Source organism: Podarcis bocagei (assembly GCF_964188305.1).
Source record: "Podarcis bocagei genome assembly, chromosome: 13".
Classification (NCBI taxonomy): Eukaryota; Metazoa; Chordata; class Lepidosauria; order Squamata; family Lacertidae; genus Podarcis; species Podarcis bocagei.
In genome coordinates, this window is record NC_138138.1 from 1,211,701 (window position 1) to 1,231,225 (window position 19,525).

Consider the following 19,525-nt stretch of genomic DNA (forward strand, 5'->3'; position numbering starts at 1 on the left):
ACTCCAAAGTAACTACCCGTGAGTAGAGCTTAATCAGGAAAATTGGATTTTTAAAACGTCTAATTTGGCATCGAAACGGGGAAGGTTCAATACAGAAAGTCCGCCTTCCCCTTTTGTAAATAGACTGAAGCAATTGAGGCTGCAAGCTGAAGTCTTGGAAAGCCTTTTGTAAAAGACTTAATTTCCATAAGTAAAGAATATAATCCCCCCCTTGCAGGCAGGAGAAGGGGGGGGGAGTTGTGGACTGAGTTTGCCTGTGGAAGAGACCAAGAGAGGCAAAATACCACCGCTCGGACCCTGGGAACGGGCTGCTAGTAGGTCCGACATTTGGTGGGATGTTTATTGACAGCGTTTGGATCATTCATTGACAGCTAGCATAAGAAAGAGAAGATACATTGTTTCTACTGTCTCCAGCAGTGAAAGTAACTGAAAATTGAAATTAGTTTTGGGTCGTTTGAACTGTGCCTATAAGAGGATATTATGTATCAATACAAATAGAAACTGTTTCCCTCTAGTGGAAGTTCTTGAAACTGGCGGCTATATAAGATCTGGGCTGGGAAATTTCCAGCGGTAAGATAAAACCCGTGAGACTGTGAGATTGACCTTGAATCAATAGATAGCGAGTGTTATGATAGCCATGTTCAAATATATAAAAGGATGTCACATAGAGGAGGGAGAAAGGTTGTTTTCTGCTGCTCCAGAGAAGCGGACACGGAGCAATGGATAGAATCATAGAATCATAGAATCATAGAGTTGGAAGAGACCACAAGGGCCATCGAGTCCAACCCCCTGCCAAGCAGGAAACACCATCAGAGCACTCCTGACATATGGTTGTCAAGCCTCTGCTTAAAGACCTCCAAAGTAGGAGACTCCACCACACTCCTTGGCAGCAAATTCCACTGTCAAACAGCTCTTACTGTCAGGAAGTTCTTCCTAATGTTTAGGTGGAATCTTCTTTCTTGTAGTTTGGCTCCATTGCTCCGTGTCCGCTTCTCTGGAGCAGCAGAAAACAACCTTTCTCCCTCCTCTATGTGACATCCTTTTATATATTTGAACATGGCTATCATATCACCCCTTAACCTCCTCTTCTCCAGGCTAAACATGCCCAGCTCCCTTAACCGTTCCTCATAAGGCATCGTTTCCAGGCCTTTGACCATTTTGGTTGCCCTCTTCTGGACACGTTCCAGTTTGTCAGTGTCCTTCTTGAATTGTGGTGCCCAGAACTGGACACAGTACTCCAGGTGAGGTCTGACCAGAGCAGAATACAGTGGCACTATTACTTCCCTTGATCTAGATGCTATACTCCTATTGATGAGGCCCAGAATTGCATTGGCTTTTTTAGCTGCCGCGTCACACTGTTGGCTCATGTCAAGTTTGTGGTCAACCAAGACTCCTAGATCCTTTTCACATGTACTGCTCTCAAGCCAGGTGTCACCCATCTTGTATTTGTGCCTCTCATTTTTTTTGCCCAAGTGCAATACTTTACATTTCTCCCTGTTAAAATTCATCTTGTTTGTTTTGGCCCAGTTTTCTAATCTGTCAAGGTCGTTTTGAAGTATGATCCTGTCCTCTGGGGTGTTAGCCACCCCTCCCAGTTTAGTGTCATCTGCAAATTTGATCAGGATGCCCTTGAGTCCATCATCCAAGTCGTTGATAAAGATGTTGAATAAGACCGGGCCCAAGACAGAACCCTGTGGCACCCCACTAGTCACTCTTCTCCAGGATGAAGAGGAACCATTGATGAGCACCCTTTGGGTTCGGTCAGTCAGCCAGTTACAAATCCACTGAGTGGTAGCATAGTCAAGACCGCATTTTACCAGCTTCTTTACAAGAATATCATGGGGCACCTTGTCAAATGCCTTACTGAAATCAAGGTAGGCTATATCCACTGAGTTCCCTTCATCTACCAGGCTTGTAATTCTGTCAAAAAACGAGATCAGGTTAGTCTGACATGACTTATTTTTCAGAAATCCATGCTGACTATTGGTGATCACAGCATTCCTTTCTAGGTGCTCACAGACTGTTTTCTTAATGATCTGCTCCAGAATCTTCCCTGGTATTGATGTCAGACTGACTGGGCGGTAATTATTTGGGTCCTCTCTTTCCCCCTTTTTGAAAATAGGGACAACATTTGCCCTCCTCCAGTCTGCTGGGACTTCGCCTGTTCTCCAGGAATTCTCAAAGATGACTGCCAGTGGTTCTGAGATTACATCTGCCAGTTCTTTTAATACTCTTGGATGCAGTTCATCTGGCCCTGGAGACTTGAATACATCTAAACTAGCCAAGTATTCTTGTACTATCTCCTTAGTTATTCTGGGCTGTGTTTCCTTTGCTGAATCATTTGCTCCAAATTCTTCAGGTCGGGCAATGTTTTCTTTATCGGAGAAGACTGAGGCAAAGAAGGCATTGAGGAGTTCAGCCCTTTCTGTGTCCCCTGTTTGCATTTCACCATTATCTCCTCTGAGTGACCCCACTGTTTCTTTGTTCTTCCTTTTGCTACGAACATACCCATAAAAGCCTTTTTTGTTGCTTTTAACCTCTCTAGCAAGCCTGAGTTCATTCTGTGCTTTAGCTTTTCTGACTTTGTGTCTACACGTGCTGGCTATTTGTTTGAATTCCTCTTTGGTGGTTTCCCCCCTTTTCCATTTTTTGTACACATCCTTTTTTAATCTTAACTCAGTTAAAAGTTCTTTAGATAGCCACCCTGGCTTCTTTAAGCACCTTCCATGTTTCCGTCTCATTGGTATTGCCTGACGTTGAGCTTTTACTATCTCCCTCTTAACAAACTCCCAGCCATCATGAACTCCCTTTCCTTTTAGTATTACTGTCCATGGGATCTCACCCAGCACTTCCCTAAGTTTTATGAAGTCGGCTTTCTTAAAGTCAAGAAATTGAGTCCTAGTATGCTTGACTGCTCCTTTCCACTGTATAGTAAACTTCAGAAGAGCATGATCACTCGTGCCTAATGATCCTTCCACTTCTACCCCACTAACCAGGTCATCAACATTGGTTAGGACCAGATCTAAAATGGCTGTTCCTCTTGTTGCTTCTCCCACTTTCTGGACAATGAAGTTGTCTGCAAGGCCAGTGAGAAATCTGTTTGACCTTATGCTCTTGGCTGAGTTTGACATCCAACAAATATCCGGGTAATTGAAGTCCCCCATTACTACTATCTCCCTTCCTTTTGCATGCTTGGCCATCTGTTCCAGGAAGGCATCATCTATGTCCTCCGTTTGGCTTGGGGATCTATAGTAAACTCCCACAATGAGGTCTCTGTTATTCTTCTCTTCCTTAATTTTGACCCAAATGCTCTCAATTTGGCTTTGAGGTTCTAAATCTTGGATCTCTTCACAGGTATACACATCCCTGACATATAACGCCACTCCTCCTCCTTTCTTGTCTGGTCTGTTTCTCCGAAATAGATTGTATCCCTCCATTATTACATTCCAATCGTGGGACGTATCCCACCAGGTTTCAGTGATGCCTATTATGTCATATTTAGTTTGCTGTACCAAGAGCTCAAGCTCATCTTGTTTATTTCCCATGCTTTGCGCCTTAGTGTACAGACATTGAAGTCCATTAATCATTCCAAACTAAACTGGATCCAAACTACAAGAAAGAAGATTCCACCTAAACATTAGGAAGAACTTCCTGACAGTAAGAGCTGTTTGGCAGTGGAATTTGCTGCCAAGGAGTGTGGTGGAGTCTCCTTCTTTGGAGGGCCTTTAAGCAGAGGCTTGACAACCATATGTCAGGAGTGCTCTGATGGTGTTTCCTGCTTGGCAGGGGGTTGGACTCGATGGCCCTTGTGGTCTCTTCCAACTCTATGAATCTATGATTCTTATGGCAGATGGGAAAGACGGAATGTCGCCAGAAGAGGCCTTAGCGGTTGTATTAGTGAAAATAAATGACTCGCTGGAACAACTTCACAAGAAAATGGATGTGATAAATATGAAAGTGGATGCTGCAAATATTAAAACTGACTTAATGGTAGAAAGTTTAAATAACCTGGGACAAAAGGTGAATACCAATATAGAAACCACCCAGAAATTGATACAGGAATCTATCCTGATACGGCAAACTGCGGATGAAGTTAAGGAGAAAACCCTTGCTGCTGAAGTTAAAGTAATTCAACTGGAGAGAGAGTCCCATCCATACAAGGACAACTTTATGAATTCAAGCTGACAATGGTTATGACTGAACTTAAAGAGAAACAGATGAAATTGAGGATCAGAGCCCTACCTGAGGAAAATGTGAATTTATTCAAGGGCAACTGTGAAGGACGTTGGCTTGAAGAGAAGGGGGATTTGGAAATAGGGTTAAATTGGAAGTTGTTATTGTTGGGCCAAGTTGTCGTGGTGGGGATGAGGGTTGCTGTGATGTTGGGGATGTTGCTTTTGTTTCAAACATTGCAAGCTTTGGATGGGAGGGATTGTTTCAGGAGGTGGCAGAGGGACGTCTCTAGATTTGTTTGGCAGGGCAGGAAGCCCCGAGTAAAATTTAAGATATTAACGGATGCTAAAGAAGGAGGTGGACTTGCCCTGCCAGACCCCTAAGTTTTGTTGTGAATCATCTGCTTTTTGCTGGCTGAGAGAATCGGCAGAATCCAAGACCAGGGAGAAGAGCTGGTGGAAGAAGAAGAAGAGAAGAAGAGTTTGGATTTGATATCCCACCTTTCACTCCCTTTAAGGAGTCTCAAAGCGGCTAACAGTCTCCTTTCCCTTCCTCCCCCACAACAAACACTCTGTGAGGTGAGTGGGGCTGAGAGACTTCAGAGAAGTGTGACTGGCCCAAGGTCACCCAGCAGCTGCATGTGGAGGAGCGGGGAATCGAACCCAATTCACCAGATTACGAGTCTACCGCTCTTAACCACTACACCACACTGGCTCTCTAAGACTGGAAGTTTAAAGACTATTTATAGAAATATTGCAAAATTAATGAATGTTAGAACACAGTTGGAATGAAGTTATATGGCTTTAGCAGAAATGCTATAAGGAATTAAGTATAAATAGATCAATAGAGTATTAAAGGGAACAAAATAAGGTTAGAATGTGTTAAGATAATTATAGGATAGAAAACAGGGGAAGATGGAAAGGAATTGCTGAAATAATTAATTGATGTGGAATACAAAAAGGGAGGTGTGAGGAAGTCGTGGAAATAAGCGAACGAAAGATATGACATTGAAATTGTTTAATATGTTTTAAATGGTCTTTGTTTTGTTTTATTTGTCTTATGTGTTAGTTTGGTAGTGTTTTTGTATTGCATTGTGTTGTTTTTCGTTTGTTTTTCCTTTTTCCTTTTTTGTTTGTAGTGTTTAAATTTAAATTTTTGGAAACTCAATAATATTTTTTTTTTTAAAGAGAGAATCGGTTCCACTGTCAAAACGGCTCTTACCATCAGAACGTTCTTCCTAATGTTCAGTCGGAATCTCCTCTCTTCTAATTTGAATCCATTGGTTCAAGTCCTACCTCCTGGAGCAGCAGAAAACAAGCCTGCTCCGTCTTCCATGTGATAGTCCTCCAGGTATTTCAGATGCCTCCACGAAGCCCACAAGCAAGGTCAGAAAGCAACTCCCTGGCCACTGGTGTGCAGAAACACACTGCCTCTGGGTAGGGAGGTTCCATATGGACAGCATTTCATAGATTGGCCTAAAGTCATCTAAGCTACTACATAGTGTGGTGCTGGCTGTGCTGGAATTTGCCTTATACCAAGTCAAATGATTGGTCCACTGAGCTCAGTACTGTTAACGATGATTGGCCAGGATTTCAGGTAGGAATCATTCCCAGCACTACCTCAGCTCTGGAAATTCAAGGGGCTGGGATTTGTATCCAAATCAGATTCCCTCTACCACTGAGCTATGTGCAGCCCTTCCCCAAAGCCACCAACTTAGATAGTTTTGAAAGGGGTGCAAGGCAAATCCACAGAGGAGGATAAGGCTGCCTGGTGGCAGCATCTTACCTCCAGTATGGGTGGGAAGCTCCAGTTCCAGGTGGGAAGTCTCTGGGTCCCAAGTGCTGGGGAGAACAAATAAGGGGGGGGTGCTGTTGCAGTTATGTCTTGCCTGCACACTTCTTGGAGGCATGTGGGTGACTCCTGGGAAGATAGGCCTAGATGGGCCTTTGGTCTGATCCAGCTGCAGGACTCTGATGTACGCTGGTGGCCATCACCACAACTCATGACAATCAATTCCACAAATTTATTAGGTGCTGTCTGAGTACCTTTCTTCATTTCCTCCTGAATCTCCCACCAAACTACTTTTTGGATGACCTCTTGGGGGACAGAGAAAAGCTTTGCACTTTCTTTACCCCATGCCTACTTTCGCAAACCTCCTTAATGACCTTCCTCAGGAACCTTTTTCCTTAAGTGCTTTAGCTTTTTTGCATCAGGAAGGTGTTCCTGCTCCAACAACCATTTCGGTTGCCATTTTCTGTACTTCTTCCAGCTCTATAATATCCTTGCTTGAGACAGGCTGGCCAAAGCTGAGCATCAGGCACATTATTATTATTATTATTATTATTATTATTATTATTATTATTATTATTATTAATATACCACCCTCCAGGGCAGTTCATGCCCTCCAGATGCTGTTGAACTCCAATTCCCATCAGTCCCAAAAGCCAGAGGTCAAGGGCAGTGGGCAGGAGAGCGCATCCTGTTTCACCGCCTGAGGCAAAATGGGAAGGGGCTGCCCTGCCAATCCCTCCTTTACCTGGGTGATGTGGCAGTGACTGCAAAGCAATGATGGCTAATTCTGGTGAGATCTCATGGGGCAAATGAGTGCTCACACAGCTCTCGGTGGAAGGTGCCACTCCTGATGTTCTGCCACCCAAGGCAGCTGCTTTGGCCCACCGCATGGGCAGGCCGGCCCGGGCATTGAGAGTTGGAGCCCACTAGTATCTGGGGCTTCAGGTTGGGGAAGACTGCTGTACACCACGATTCAAATGTGGCCACACAACAGACTATTGTAGCCAGACTGACTTTGGCTTAACATGACAAGGACTTCCTCATACTTTCATGTCTTGTTCTGTTCATCCATTTAGTCACCAACCCAATTTCAAGGGCCTCTGGAAAGCACCTGCTGGTATCTTTCAGCTGAAGGTTGACCCCTATTTTGGCAGTGACAACTCACAACACAAGGGAGCATTTGTTTATATGGCTGCAGAATACCTCCCAGAATCCACTGGTTGAATTTATATCCTAAACTTCATTGGGTAGTGATCCTAGAGTGAGTTACAGTAAAACCAAAATGCCACTGTTAAAGCAACAAATACAAATGTAAAAATTAAAAGCATGCAACACCCAGTCTGCCCTCTGGTGGAATTTCCCATTATTATTATTATTATTATTATTATTATTATTATTATTATTATTAACGTTAAGAGAATGAGCAAAGAGGCAGAACATACTTACGCCTGTACTGACGAGCGACAGCATGATCCTTTCATTCAAGGCTAAAGTCTCCCCTTGCTTCATCTTGATCCTCTTCTTATCCAAGCATTTCATTGCATACCTGAAAATTGTAACTTGTTGAGAAAGGGGCTTTAACAGAGCATTCAATTTTCATCACTTTCAACTGGTAGTCTGAAGGCAGAAAAGTAGGTAAACTGGGAGTTCAGGAGAGGTTCAGGGAATGCTGCCATAGGCAAGGTCCACCTTTCTGGTCCCTCAAGAAGAGATGCTGCTCCACTGAATTACAATTCCTCTGGTTCAATTATCCCACCTCTATTGCTTGTGAGTTTTGGTTTATAAGTCACTCTACAGTAGCCTTCCCCAATCTGGTGTAATTCTCATCACCTAAGGGATGCTTTCTCAAGAGGCCATTGTTATCGCCCAACAACAGTCTGGAAAAGGGAAATGCATTTTGCAAGAGGTGACCCAGCCCCTTTGGAAAGGGACCAGAGCCCATAGCAAAATCCAGACTGCCTAAGCAGCAAGGACAGTTTGGGATGGGGGTCCCTGCTCAGACAAAACTGGACATTCACATATAGATATGCTGCACCCGTACCCTGGGTTCAGGGTGAAAACAGCATTCACTGGCACAATTTAGAAGGAAATTCTTTAGATGAATAAAGCAGTGGATAAAAGCATGTTAACTGTACCTCAGTTAAAATGTAATAAGCCCACTGGGAGCCAATGAAGCTTCAATGGGTCATCACTCCCCACTCCTCAGACACACCTTGCTGCTGGCTTTTTCAGGTGGAAAGGGCACCCCACTTCCCAGCCAAAGTGGAGAACCACAGCAATTAAACACACAGCACTGCAATGCCCCTCACGTTGATTGTTCTGTTACTTGGGGATTTTATATGGATGCATTACAAATACAAACAAAGCTACTTACATCTTCCCTGTGTCTGCTTTCCGGCAGCCATAAACTTCTCCGAAGCCCCCTCGCCCGATGATCCGGTGGACACTGAAGTCATTCATGGTCAGCTGGGGATGGAAGAGGTGGAAATGAACATTTGCTTGTGCTGACCAGCACACATGCCTCCTTGCAAGCACCCACCTGCCTCCAAAAACAACTCAGGCTAATGTGTCACAACGAACTGGCTGCCTCCTTTTGCTTTTCAGGGATTTGGTGCAATTTAAGGATGAAATGGAATCCTATTCCTTGCAAAGCAGTGGTGCACTCTGGAAATCAGGGAATCAATAGGGGGACACATGAAAGGAGACAATGCCCAAATTATAAGGAATTGAAGGCAGAAGAGATTTTGTGGGTTTCAGGGCAAATGTGAGGGCACTACTGAGGAATGTTCATTTAAACTAGGGGCCTGCAGAATAAGTGCTCCAAATGAAACCTTGAGACAAAGTCAGCTAATTAGAGCTTGGTGCTAATAGCACTAAGGTTTGATCCCCGTACGGGACAGCTGCATATTCCTGCATTGAAGGGGGTTGGACTGGATGATCCTCAGGGTCCCTTCCAACTCTATGATTCTGATTCTATGAAATAAGTCCAAAGCAGAGCTTAAATCAAACTGTCAAGGATAGTCTCAAAATCTCATAATGCTTTCATTGCGCACTTGAAGCAACAGGCTGCCTCTGAGCATGTGCCAAGTGCCTTTCTTCACCATGGAGAAACCACATCATGCAGAACCCAGAATGCCAACCTTTGTACTGGGCCTTGCGCCAGCAGGACCCCCAGACTCATCTATAAAGAAATACAGGTGGCCTTTTTGGGACAAAGGGTGGAACATAAAGTCAATCAATCAAAGTTAGAAAGCAAACTGTGAAGGCAATGTTCTAAAAGCAAAAACAGAAAAGCTGCTTTTGCTAAGAACACCCAATCTCAGTGTTGTTAAGTAAACAGCAGAATGAATGCTGACCATCCCTATCTGGGATTTGGGAGGGGGGCTTCCCAGAGGTGGGGGGCGGGGCGGGGCGGGCACAGGGGAAGATTGTTGTTGCTGCTAGCCTGAAGCTGGGTGGAGAAAGATAGTCTGCTTATTCATGGGGGCACTCAAAAGTAAGTCTCTTGAAATAAGTTAGGCTTCCTTCCTTTTGAGAAAAAAGTTGGCATTGCAATGCCTTCCTCTACTCAATTTTCTATATCCCCCACTCAGTCACTATAGGTGTATGTGTTTCATCACGGGGCTGTTATCTATTAACATACTGTAAACATAAAACAAAAATGTGTTCCTGCTCAAAACAAGTGCCTTTGTCTTGCTCATATCAAAATACATATAAGCCCAGTGTTCTCTGAAAGAATTTCACCAATTGCTTGGAGGTCCCCCGAAACTAGGCAGTGGTCCAGATCCACCTCATCCCTGCCCCTATTTTTAGAAAATGCACACACACACCCCTGCAATTACTTACATGAATGTTTAGCTCTACATTTTTCCACTGACAAAATCTAGTAAACTTATCACTGCAAAAAAGAAAAGAAAGAAAAAAGAATGTGCATTACGGTGATGAAAACTGTGCACGTGATGATTTATGAAAAGTAAAAACTATATTTAAAATTTTAAAAGCTCTCTTGAAGAGCAAACCTTCAGTGAGCAGATGTTAATTAAAGACAGTTCTATAGCAATACATGGTTTACGATGCTTCTGACAGCATTCCAGTAAAAATGCCTCCATATTTCTTATTTCTGTAAGACTCAATCGTAATTTTTTTAAATTTAAAAAATCTCCAATCATATCCTGGGAAAAGTAATTAATCTCTGCATTTTAGAGCTCTATAAAATAATTAAGGAATCACATAGGTGTCATTATCATATGCTGCCAGGGAATTTTGTTTTTTTCTAAAAGTTAAATGACTGTTTATTTCCAAAGTAGACCCCTGAAAGATCACATTGTATAATGATCTTTGTTCTCATATATAATTTAGTGATTTCATCTGCTACATTTGGGAGTAAAATCTCTGAGGTGCAAGTGCTTTTGTGAAAGCAAACAGAATTAACAGAATTCCAGCACACCGAGGGCCAGTACTCAGAAGCTCATTTTGCAAGACCTTAGGTCTAATCCAGTGATGGCCAAACTTGGCCCTCCAGCGGTTTTGGGACTACAATTCCCATTATCCCTGACCACTGGTCCTGTTAGCTAGGGATGATGGGAGTTGTAGTCCCAAAACCGCTGGAGGGCCAAGTTTGGCCATCACTGGAATCTATCAACACAGCTCAGGTTCAACAAAATTGTCTCAGCTGGCAATCCGCCTGTTGGAACTCTTTCTTAGATAGCTCCGCCAAGCCATTTGCTCACCAAAGCTTTCCCTAACTAGGCATGTCCCTTCTGCTTTCCTGTTTATTAAAAACAGTAAAACTCCAATGAGAACATTTTCATACTACTTCTTATGGCAGTTGTTTTGCAGGGGCTGAACTGGGTTTGCTGTACTGCAAAGCATTTTGTAATGCGGCTCAGCTCTTCTGCAAGATTTGCAGCTCTTTTCTAAAAATAGAAAATGAAAATAAAGCAACTTAATTAACCAAGTAGATAAAATCAGCTGTAAATCTTGCAGAAGAGCTGAGCCACATGATAAAATGCTTGCTGAGTGAAAATCCAGCTCAGCTCCTGCAAGCGTATCTAATTGCCAAGCACAGCAGGGTGAAGAACACCTTCCATGATCAGAGGAAACATCAGGAGAGTAGACTTTGAAGCTGGATGGAAGGAAGATAGCTGCCTTCTGCTTAGACTAGAAGAGTGGGCAGGTCCATGTACAAGGCACAGACTCTTAAAGGCACAGACTCATTACCATTCTAGCACATTCAATGCACCTGGATGCAGTTTGCAAAATGGCTTGTGTCTGCTCCTTCCTACTAGCCATCCCAATGCCAATCCTTCAGCAACTGGCCATGTGACAAACATGCAATCAGATTCATACCTTTCTAGAAACATTTGGAAGGTTTTTCCTCTGAGGCTGTCACAAATTTCTTCTATGTAGGGCTAGAGGGGGAAACAAACATTTATTGTATTTGAGGCAGTGGCCTTTACTTGTAATAATACTTGCAAAGTGCCTAATGAAACATTTAAAAATCCCTAACAGGAGTGAAAAAGCTTCAATAAACTAAGCAGCAGAAACAAGAAAAAGGTGGTAACAAAATTCAGCAGAAGGCATCGTCTGCAAATAAGGTCCCTAAAGCAAAAACCTTCCTAGGGATGCAAGAGCCCAGCTGCCAGATGAGGCCAATGGGGCCCCTCTAGTCCAGCCTGTCCTCACAGGGCCCAACCAGGTCCCATGGGAAACCCACCGGCAGGACTCCAGCACAAGAGTGATCCCTGCTCCTGTGGATCCCAGCAACAGTCTTTGCCTGTCAGAGACAACAGAGGGAGCTGAACCCCTGGCAGGGAATCGGATAACATTTGGGCCATTGGACAGACGCTTCTAATGAGAGTATTAAAGCACAGCCGTGATCATAGAGAAGATGGTCCCTTAAAGATGCCCTCACATTGCTTCATAATAATAATTTATTATTTATACCCCGCCCATCTGGCTGGGTTTCCCCAGCCACTTCCGAAGAGGAAGCCCCAAAATACCATTCATCTTGTGATAAGCTGCAGATTGTTTTCAAGAAGCCATTTCCTGTAGGGTCAGTAGTTAGGAGGCATATTGGGGAACAGCACATTTCAACTTGACATAAGGAAAATGTCACCACATTCCTTGCTTTGAACAAAGTGGCAATACTTGATCACAGAATTGTAGAGCTGGAAGGGACCCTGAGGATCATCTAGTCTAACCCCTGCAATGCACAAATCTCAACTACAGCATCCAGGACAGATGGCCAGTCCACCTCTACTTAAAAGCTCCAAGGAAGGAAAGTCTACAACCTGCCAAGGGCGACCGTTCCTGCCAAACAGCTCTTACTGTCAGAAAGTTTTTCTGAATGTTTAGTTGAAATCTCCTGTCTTGTAACTAGAAGCCACTGGTTTGAGTCCTACCCTCTAGAGCAGGAGAAAACAAGCTTGCTCCCTCTTCCATGTGACAGCCCTTAAGATACATGAAGATGGCCATTAGATCTCCCCTCAGTCTCCGCTTTTCCAGGTTAGAAAACCCAGCTTCTCAACCCTTCCTCATCAGTTTTTGTGTGCACACCCTCCTCCCCAGGTGCCAGGCCCAGATAAATAAGACACAGTACAGCATAGGTATGGGATTAAAATAGGCCACAACTTTATTAATTTCAGATGTAGGAAAACCTTGGCTTAGGCATTGGGCATGTATCCCTCTCAGCCCCCAGTTGGGGTCTGAGGCAAAGCAGGGACAGACAGGAATTTAGGGGGACACTGCAAAATGTGCGTTTACGCAGCTTGTTCCCCTTTCTGTTCTGGAAGTTTGATCATACACCAAGCGCTGATGGTCAGTGACTCACCTTACAAACCCCTCTAAAGAGGCCCTGTTAATACCATTGCATGAGGGGTGTGTTACGCTACCTTCCCATTCTGTTGATGGACTAAAGCAGGGGTGTCAAACTCAAATTCATCGGGGGCCGCATCAGCAGTTTGGTCACCCTCAAAGGGCCGGATGACACCCCCTTTATACATAAGGAGGAAGATGGTAGCTAAAATATAACTCATTCTCTTTGAAGGCATGCAGGCATAGATGGAAGGGGGTATTAGTTCTCCGCAAAGGTTGAGGACCCCAACATACACTCATGTAAGAAAACTTTTAGGTGCAGCTGCCCCCCATTGAGAGGAACAAGCGTCCTTTCACTATGTACAACCTCCCTCGATTTCCCACTCCTACTTAAACATCAGCCCACAGCCCCACATAAAGGCAAACCACTCTTTAACATTCAAGTGTGTGTGATTAATAGAAGCAATTTGCTATCATTCCCCTCCACACACACACTTTGTAAATATGGGGAACAGATAAATGACGTCTAAGGGTTAGGTTTCATCCTTTATTCCCCAAGGAGGAGGGACGTAAATACTTAAAATAGGGAGGCGCCTTTTCTCTCTGTGTGTTTCTTTTCTTTTCTTTTCCCTTTTTGGCAGGCGATAGAGCAAGTAGGTGTTAGGGAGTGGGTGGGGTCGGGCTTGACTTCCACACCTGCGAAGGTAAACGGAGGGAGATAACGGGGTGAGACGCGGGGGGGGGGCGTGGAGAAGAAGATATGAGATTGGAGGGAAAGAAACCTTGCAGCCCAACCAAAGCAGATAAACGTGCTAAGCCTCCAGCTTGCCCACAAAGACGACTCCTCTTCCTCCTCTTGTGTGTGTGTTGCACGGCTACTACTTACCCCTCAGGGAATCAGTTGATTAAATGCACATTTCTATGCCACTGAATTCATAAAATCTGTACGGTGGCGGTACCAAAGAATGTAAAAGGAAGGAAAGAGTCTCTCTCCTCCCCTCCCCACCCCCACCCCCACTTCCTCACCTGGGCAGACAGCTGGGCGAGCTCCGGTCCACCTCCCAGGTGGCGTAAAGGTTCATCTGGACCGGGCACCCCCTGCCATCGCCGCCGCGCCTGACCCAGGAGCCCCCGAGCCGCCCCCCCCCCCGGGGCCAGAGAGCCTCCTCCGGGCCGAGAGCGGCCGGCTGAGACAACGAAGGCGCCACCACCGGAGGAGAAGGAGGCACCAGCTGCTGCTGCTGTAGCACCGCCGCCGGCGGCGGAGGCTGCCCTGAAAGGCTCTGTGCAGCCGGGGACGCTGAAGAAGCTGAGGCGCTGGATGCTGGCTGGTGCAGCGAAGGTGTGAGCGAGCCCCGCTGGCCACCAAGCGCCCCTCTCTCTGCCATAGCTGAGGAGGAGGAGGAGGAGGAGGAGGAGGAGGAGGAGGAGGAGGAGGACGACGAGAGTTTCCCTCAATCCCCGCTAGCGCCTCAGCCGCCGCCTTCTTTCCCCTTCAGCCGCGCGAGAATAAAAGGTGAAGGCCGGCGGCGGCTACACGGGCCACATGACGAGGTCTGGCGGGCCGGATTTGTCCTGCGGGCCTTGTGTTTGACACCCGTGGACTAAAGGATTCTACCCAAGGCCTAAAACCGTGAAATTGCGGTCTCGCCACCAAGATCCCTACAGCTGAAAAAACCTAACAAATGTCCGCAATCCAGCCTTCAAGACCCTGCCTCATGTCCCACAACAACAGGTCGAGGTCAAATGCATGCCATCAGGAAGGAACAAATCTGGACTGTCAGCCTTAATGTCCATTTGTTTGATGGAGTGACCACCAATACACCAAATAGCATTGCGGATTGCCCTGTTAATTTTAGCATCGCGTAGTTGATGCATAAAGACTTCGCTGCCCCTCTCTATTGTAAAAAATAATAAAAAATAATTATTGAGGAGAATCGATGCCATTTGGGTATCAAAAGATCTATTATTAAAGATTAGGAAAGTGGAAATTCATTCAAAAACAATATCAGATCATAATCCAATTACGTTAAAATAAAAGAAGGAAGAAAAATAAGAAGACAGAGAATCAATGAAAATTTACTAAATGATGAGAAAATAGTGGGAAAGGCAAGGGTGACCCTAAAAGAATATTTTGAGAACAATCTAAATCAGGGAACTGATATAAATATGGGATGGGATGCAAGCGAGGCAGTAATTCAAGGCTTCTTCATCCAACAAAATATAATCCAAAGAGAGAGATAACAGAAAATGGAGATACTCTTGAAGGAGGTAAGAGAAAATGAAAATGAATTGGTTAAAAATCCAAAGAAGGAAATAGCAAAACAAAATACTGTATTAAGATATTACAGATGCATGATTTTGAATTATGAAATAGAACAAAAGATAAAAATATTAAGACTTTTTTTGTTAATTTGCTAAGAAGCCAGGTAGACTGCTTGCATGGCAAATAAAGAAAAAACAAAAAGAGAGAATAATAGAGAAATTAATACAAGAAGGGAAGATAACAGAAGAACCCAAAGAAATATCATTGGAAGTTATATCAAGCAAAAGAGAAGAGATGAAAAAAATTTTAGCACAGAATTATAACAAGTGAACAAAATCAACCAAATAAATCTGCCAATAAATATGATAGAGGTGCAACAATCAATTTCAAAAGCAAAGACAGGGAAATCTCCAGGCACAGACGGTTTATCTGCAGCATATTATAAGAAATTAGAAGATATACTGTCAGAACCAATGAAAGCAGTCATGAATGGAATTTTTTAAAAAGGGGAAATATCAAAATCATGGGAAGAAGCCTTCATCACTTTGCTACCCAAACAAGGAACGGTTCCAACGTCAACCAAAAATTATAACCTATATCATTATTAAATAACGATTACAAAATATTTACTGACATACTGGCTAATAGATTACAAAGAGTACTTAATGAAATTATACACAAGGATCAAGCTGGCTTTCTACCAGGCAGGCATATGTACAATAAGAGAAATATAATAGATATTTTAGAATATTTGGAATCCAGAACTGACCAAAAAGCAATTCTGATGCTGGTAGATGCCGAAAAGGCTTTTGACAACATCGCCTGGATTTTATTGGGGGGGGGGGATAGAGGCTATGGGATTCGGGGGAAATTACAACAGGGGCATTTAGGCAATATATAGAGATCAGAGAGAAAAGCTGATATTGAACAACAAAATAACAGAGGAATTTAAGGTAAGTAAGGGGAGCAGAGAAGGATGCCCCCTTCATTGTTCATCATGGTGCTAGAATTGCTAGCGATCGCTATAAGGAAAGACCAAGATGTAAAAGTATAACAGTGGGGGTGGGATCACATAAGATAAAGACTTCTGCGGATGACCTGATACTAACTACCGAAAACCCGGAGGAAAGTGTACCAAAAATAATAGAAAGAATCCTCAAATTTGGAAAGGCGAACTAATATCAGTGTACTGGAAGAAGCAAAGATCACTAGTGTTGAAGCAATGATTCTTCAACATCAGCTTCGTTGGACTGGTCATGTTGTGTGGATGCCTGATGATCATCTTCCAAACCAACTACCGTATTTTTTGCACCACTCACTTTTTTCCTCCTAGAAAGTAAGGGGAAATGTCTGTGCGTGTTATGGAGGAAATGCCTTCGGGTGGCATGCCTACAGATTTTCCTCCTCTATAAACTACGTGCGTGTTATGGTCAGGTGCGTGTTATAGAGCGAAAAATACGGTACTTTATTCCAAACTTAAAAATGGAAAGCGTAATGCTGGTGGTCAACAAAAGAGGTTTAAAGACTGTCTCAAGGCAAATCTAAAAAAATGCTGTATAAACACTGACAACTGGGAAACACTGGCCTACGAGCGCTCCAGTTGGAGAACAGCCTTTACCAAAGTGGTCTTGGGCTTTGAAGACACTCGAACTCAGGATGCAAGAGAGAAACGTGCTAAGAGGAAGGCATGCTTGGCAAATCCACACCATGATCAACTCCTGCCCAGAAACCAATTTCCCCACTGTGGAATCACATGTGGATCCAGAATTGGCTTCCACAGTCATCTACGGACTCATTGTTAAAACCGTGTTTATGGAAGACAATCTTACTCGGCTACGAGTGATCACCAAAGAAGAAGTAGTAAGCAAAGAATATGTCTATACAAGAAAAAGAAGAATTACAAACAATTTCAGGACTAAAGATAGTAAATAAGGCTAAATATCTGGGAATTTGGTTGACAAACAAAAAAACCTAATCTATTTAATGATAATAATTTGGAAATTTGGAAAGAAATTAAAAAGGATCTGGATATTTGGAATAGGTTTGTCAGGGAACTGACATCAGAGGCACGGGAGAAAGAGAGGGTCTCTGATTCTGCAGGAGAAGGTCCCAGCGCTAGGGGGAGACTCAGCTGGGAAGAAGGGGAAGAGAATGAGTGTAACACCAGGGATCCAGGAGAGCAACGGGACAGGGAGGTGCAGGGGCTCCAGGACTCTTCGTTGGAAGTTAGTGAGGAGAGCCCAAGCAACCCGCAGCCCACGCCCACCCTGCGCAGGAGACTCCCGCGCAGTGAGAGGCGGAGACGATTGGGCGTCAAACAGCTCTTATGTTGGCAGCGCTTTAAGAAACGCCCACAGACAGATTCTACGAGTGACTAAGGGCAGCCACGCTGAGATGGGCTGTGCAGTCCGGAGGGTTTAACCAGGCAATCCAATGCTCAAACGGGGCAGGATTACGCACGAGTAACTCCCAACCACTACAGCAATCTGTCTGTCACTGAAAGTTGCTGGTGCGCAACAAGCAGAAGGGGGCATCATGAGTAAGACCGGAGAAGTCGGAGCCACGAGAGGGGCGGCTGGAGGCCAATCGCTGGAGGAGCGAAACCGCGACTTGGAAGAGCACATAGCCATCCTGACGGCGAGGCTGGACGAAAGACGGTCTCTGGATGCTCAGGGGAAACCCACCCCCATAGCGAGGAAGGTACCTGGACTGGTGCACAAGTTTGGGGGAAAGCCTCAAGAGTATGGGGCGTTTAGAACAGAAATAGAATATGCCTTGAAGCTGCAGCAAAACGATTTTGAAAATGATGCAGCCAAAGTTGCTTATATTGTGGGGCACTTGCAGGACGGGGCGAGAGAGTGGATTCGACCGCTTATGGCGACGCAGAATGACGCCATGGAGGATCTACCGAAATTCTTTGAGGCGATGGACGCGATGTTAAGTAGCGATGTGCAACAGAGTGTGACCAAACAGGAACTGCTGAGCTGTAAGCAGGGAGAAGGGTCAGTTAGAGACTATTGGTCATGTTTTGCCATGATCGTTCATCGCCTGGGGTGGCAGCTGGACTCGGAACCCATACAAATGCTATTTGAGGAGGGGTTGTCACCAACGGTCAAAGATGAGCTTTCGCGCGCACCCCGCCCACAGTCTATGGACCAGCTGACCAAGGCAGTCCTTGCGATTGGCGTAAGACAGGAAGCGCGGGCTCAACAGAGGCGGGAAGGGAGAGAGCAGCGTTGTCATGACTACCGCATTCCTAGAATACCTAGGCAGCCTTCTCCACCGGCGGAGCCAATGGAAATAGGCGGTGCGCGCACCCAGGAAGTTTCAAACTCGAGCGAGAGTCGCAAAAAGGAGGGAAAGGATGTAAAAACGGCCAAGAAATGTTTCCTTTGCCAACGGCCAGGACATTTTGCCAGAGTCTGCCCACAAAGAAAGGCCTGGCAAGGAATGGTGGGGCCGTGGGGGGCGAGGAGGAGGAACCCCAGACTCCAGAGCAGGGAAACGGAAACGCTTGGCTGCCAATCAGCGGGCACAGCAGCCGAGCCAACAACCAATGAATGTGCCCAAACCAGATTCTCCAAGAGCAGCAATTGCCATTGAGGTGGTGCTTGAACTCCCAAATGGGCACCCAGTGAAGGTTCAGGGTATGCTGGACTCAGGAAGCTCATGCAACTTTTTAGCAGGGACTTTGCTTTAGAGCATCAGCTTCACCTGCTACCTTTGGATGCACCTCTGCAAGTCACCACCATTGATGGGAGGGAATTGATTGGGGGGGGGAGTTACCCACCAATGAGAATGAGAGTGTCTAGGCACTCAGAGACAATCGCCTTCCACGTTGCCTCATTAGCGGGTCCCCCAATAATATTAGGGATGAGCTGGCTAGCGCAATATGATCCAGTGGTGGCGTGGCATCAGAGGACTGTCAGCTTTGGGTCTGACTACTGCCTGCAGCACTGCCTAGGCGGGGAAACGCCAAGGATGAGCGTAGCCAGAGTGGCAAGCACCACAGTGGAGGGTAAAGGGAAGGTGCCACCACAATATGCTGATCTGAAGGAGGTTTTTAGTGAAAAGGAGGCAGATAGACTACCACCCCACAGGCCGTTCGATTGCCAGATCAATTTGCTCCCTGGGGCGCAGCTGCCTGTGGGTAAGCTGTATGCAATGTCAGACAGAGAGATGAAGGAGAAACCTGGTGGGATAAGTCCCACGATTGGAATGTAATAATGGGGGGATACAATCTATTTCAGAGAAACAGACCAGACAAGAAAGGAGGAGTGGCGTTATATGTCAGGGATGTGTATACCTGTGAAGAGATCCAAGATTTAGAACCTCAAAGCCAAAGTGAGAGCATTTGGGTCAAAATTAAGGGAGAGAAGAATAACAGAGACCTCATTGTGGGAGTTTACTATAGATCCCCAAGCCAAACGGAGGACATAGATGATGCCTTCCTGGAACAGATGGCCAAGCATGCAAAAG

The 19,525-nt window shown here is 45.0% G+C and overlaps 1 protein-coding gene across 5 annotated transcripts in view; it reads right to left on the reverse strand.

Moving 5' to 3' along the window:
- Positions 1-19,525, reverse strand: part of GRK3 (G protein-coupled receptor kinase 3) — a 176,200-nt gene that overhangs the window by 57,523 nt on the left and 99,152 nt on the right. For all 5 annotated transcript variants that reach the window (XM_081168529.1, XM_081168527.1, XM_081168526.1 and 2 more), the window contains 4 exons: positions 11,314-11,375; positions 9,811-9,862; positions 8,339-8,430; positions 7,411-7,510 (listed from right to left, as the gene is read on the reverse strand). In XM_081168529.1, coding sequence (XP_081024655.1) covers positions 7,411-7,510; positions 8,339-8,430; positions 9,811-9,862; positions 11,314-11,375 — 306 coding nt within the window. The remainder of the gene's footprint in view (positions 1-7,410; positions 7,511-8,338; positions 8,431-9,810; positions 9,863-11,313; positions 11,376-19,525) is intronic.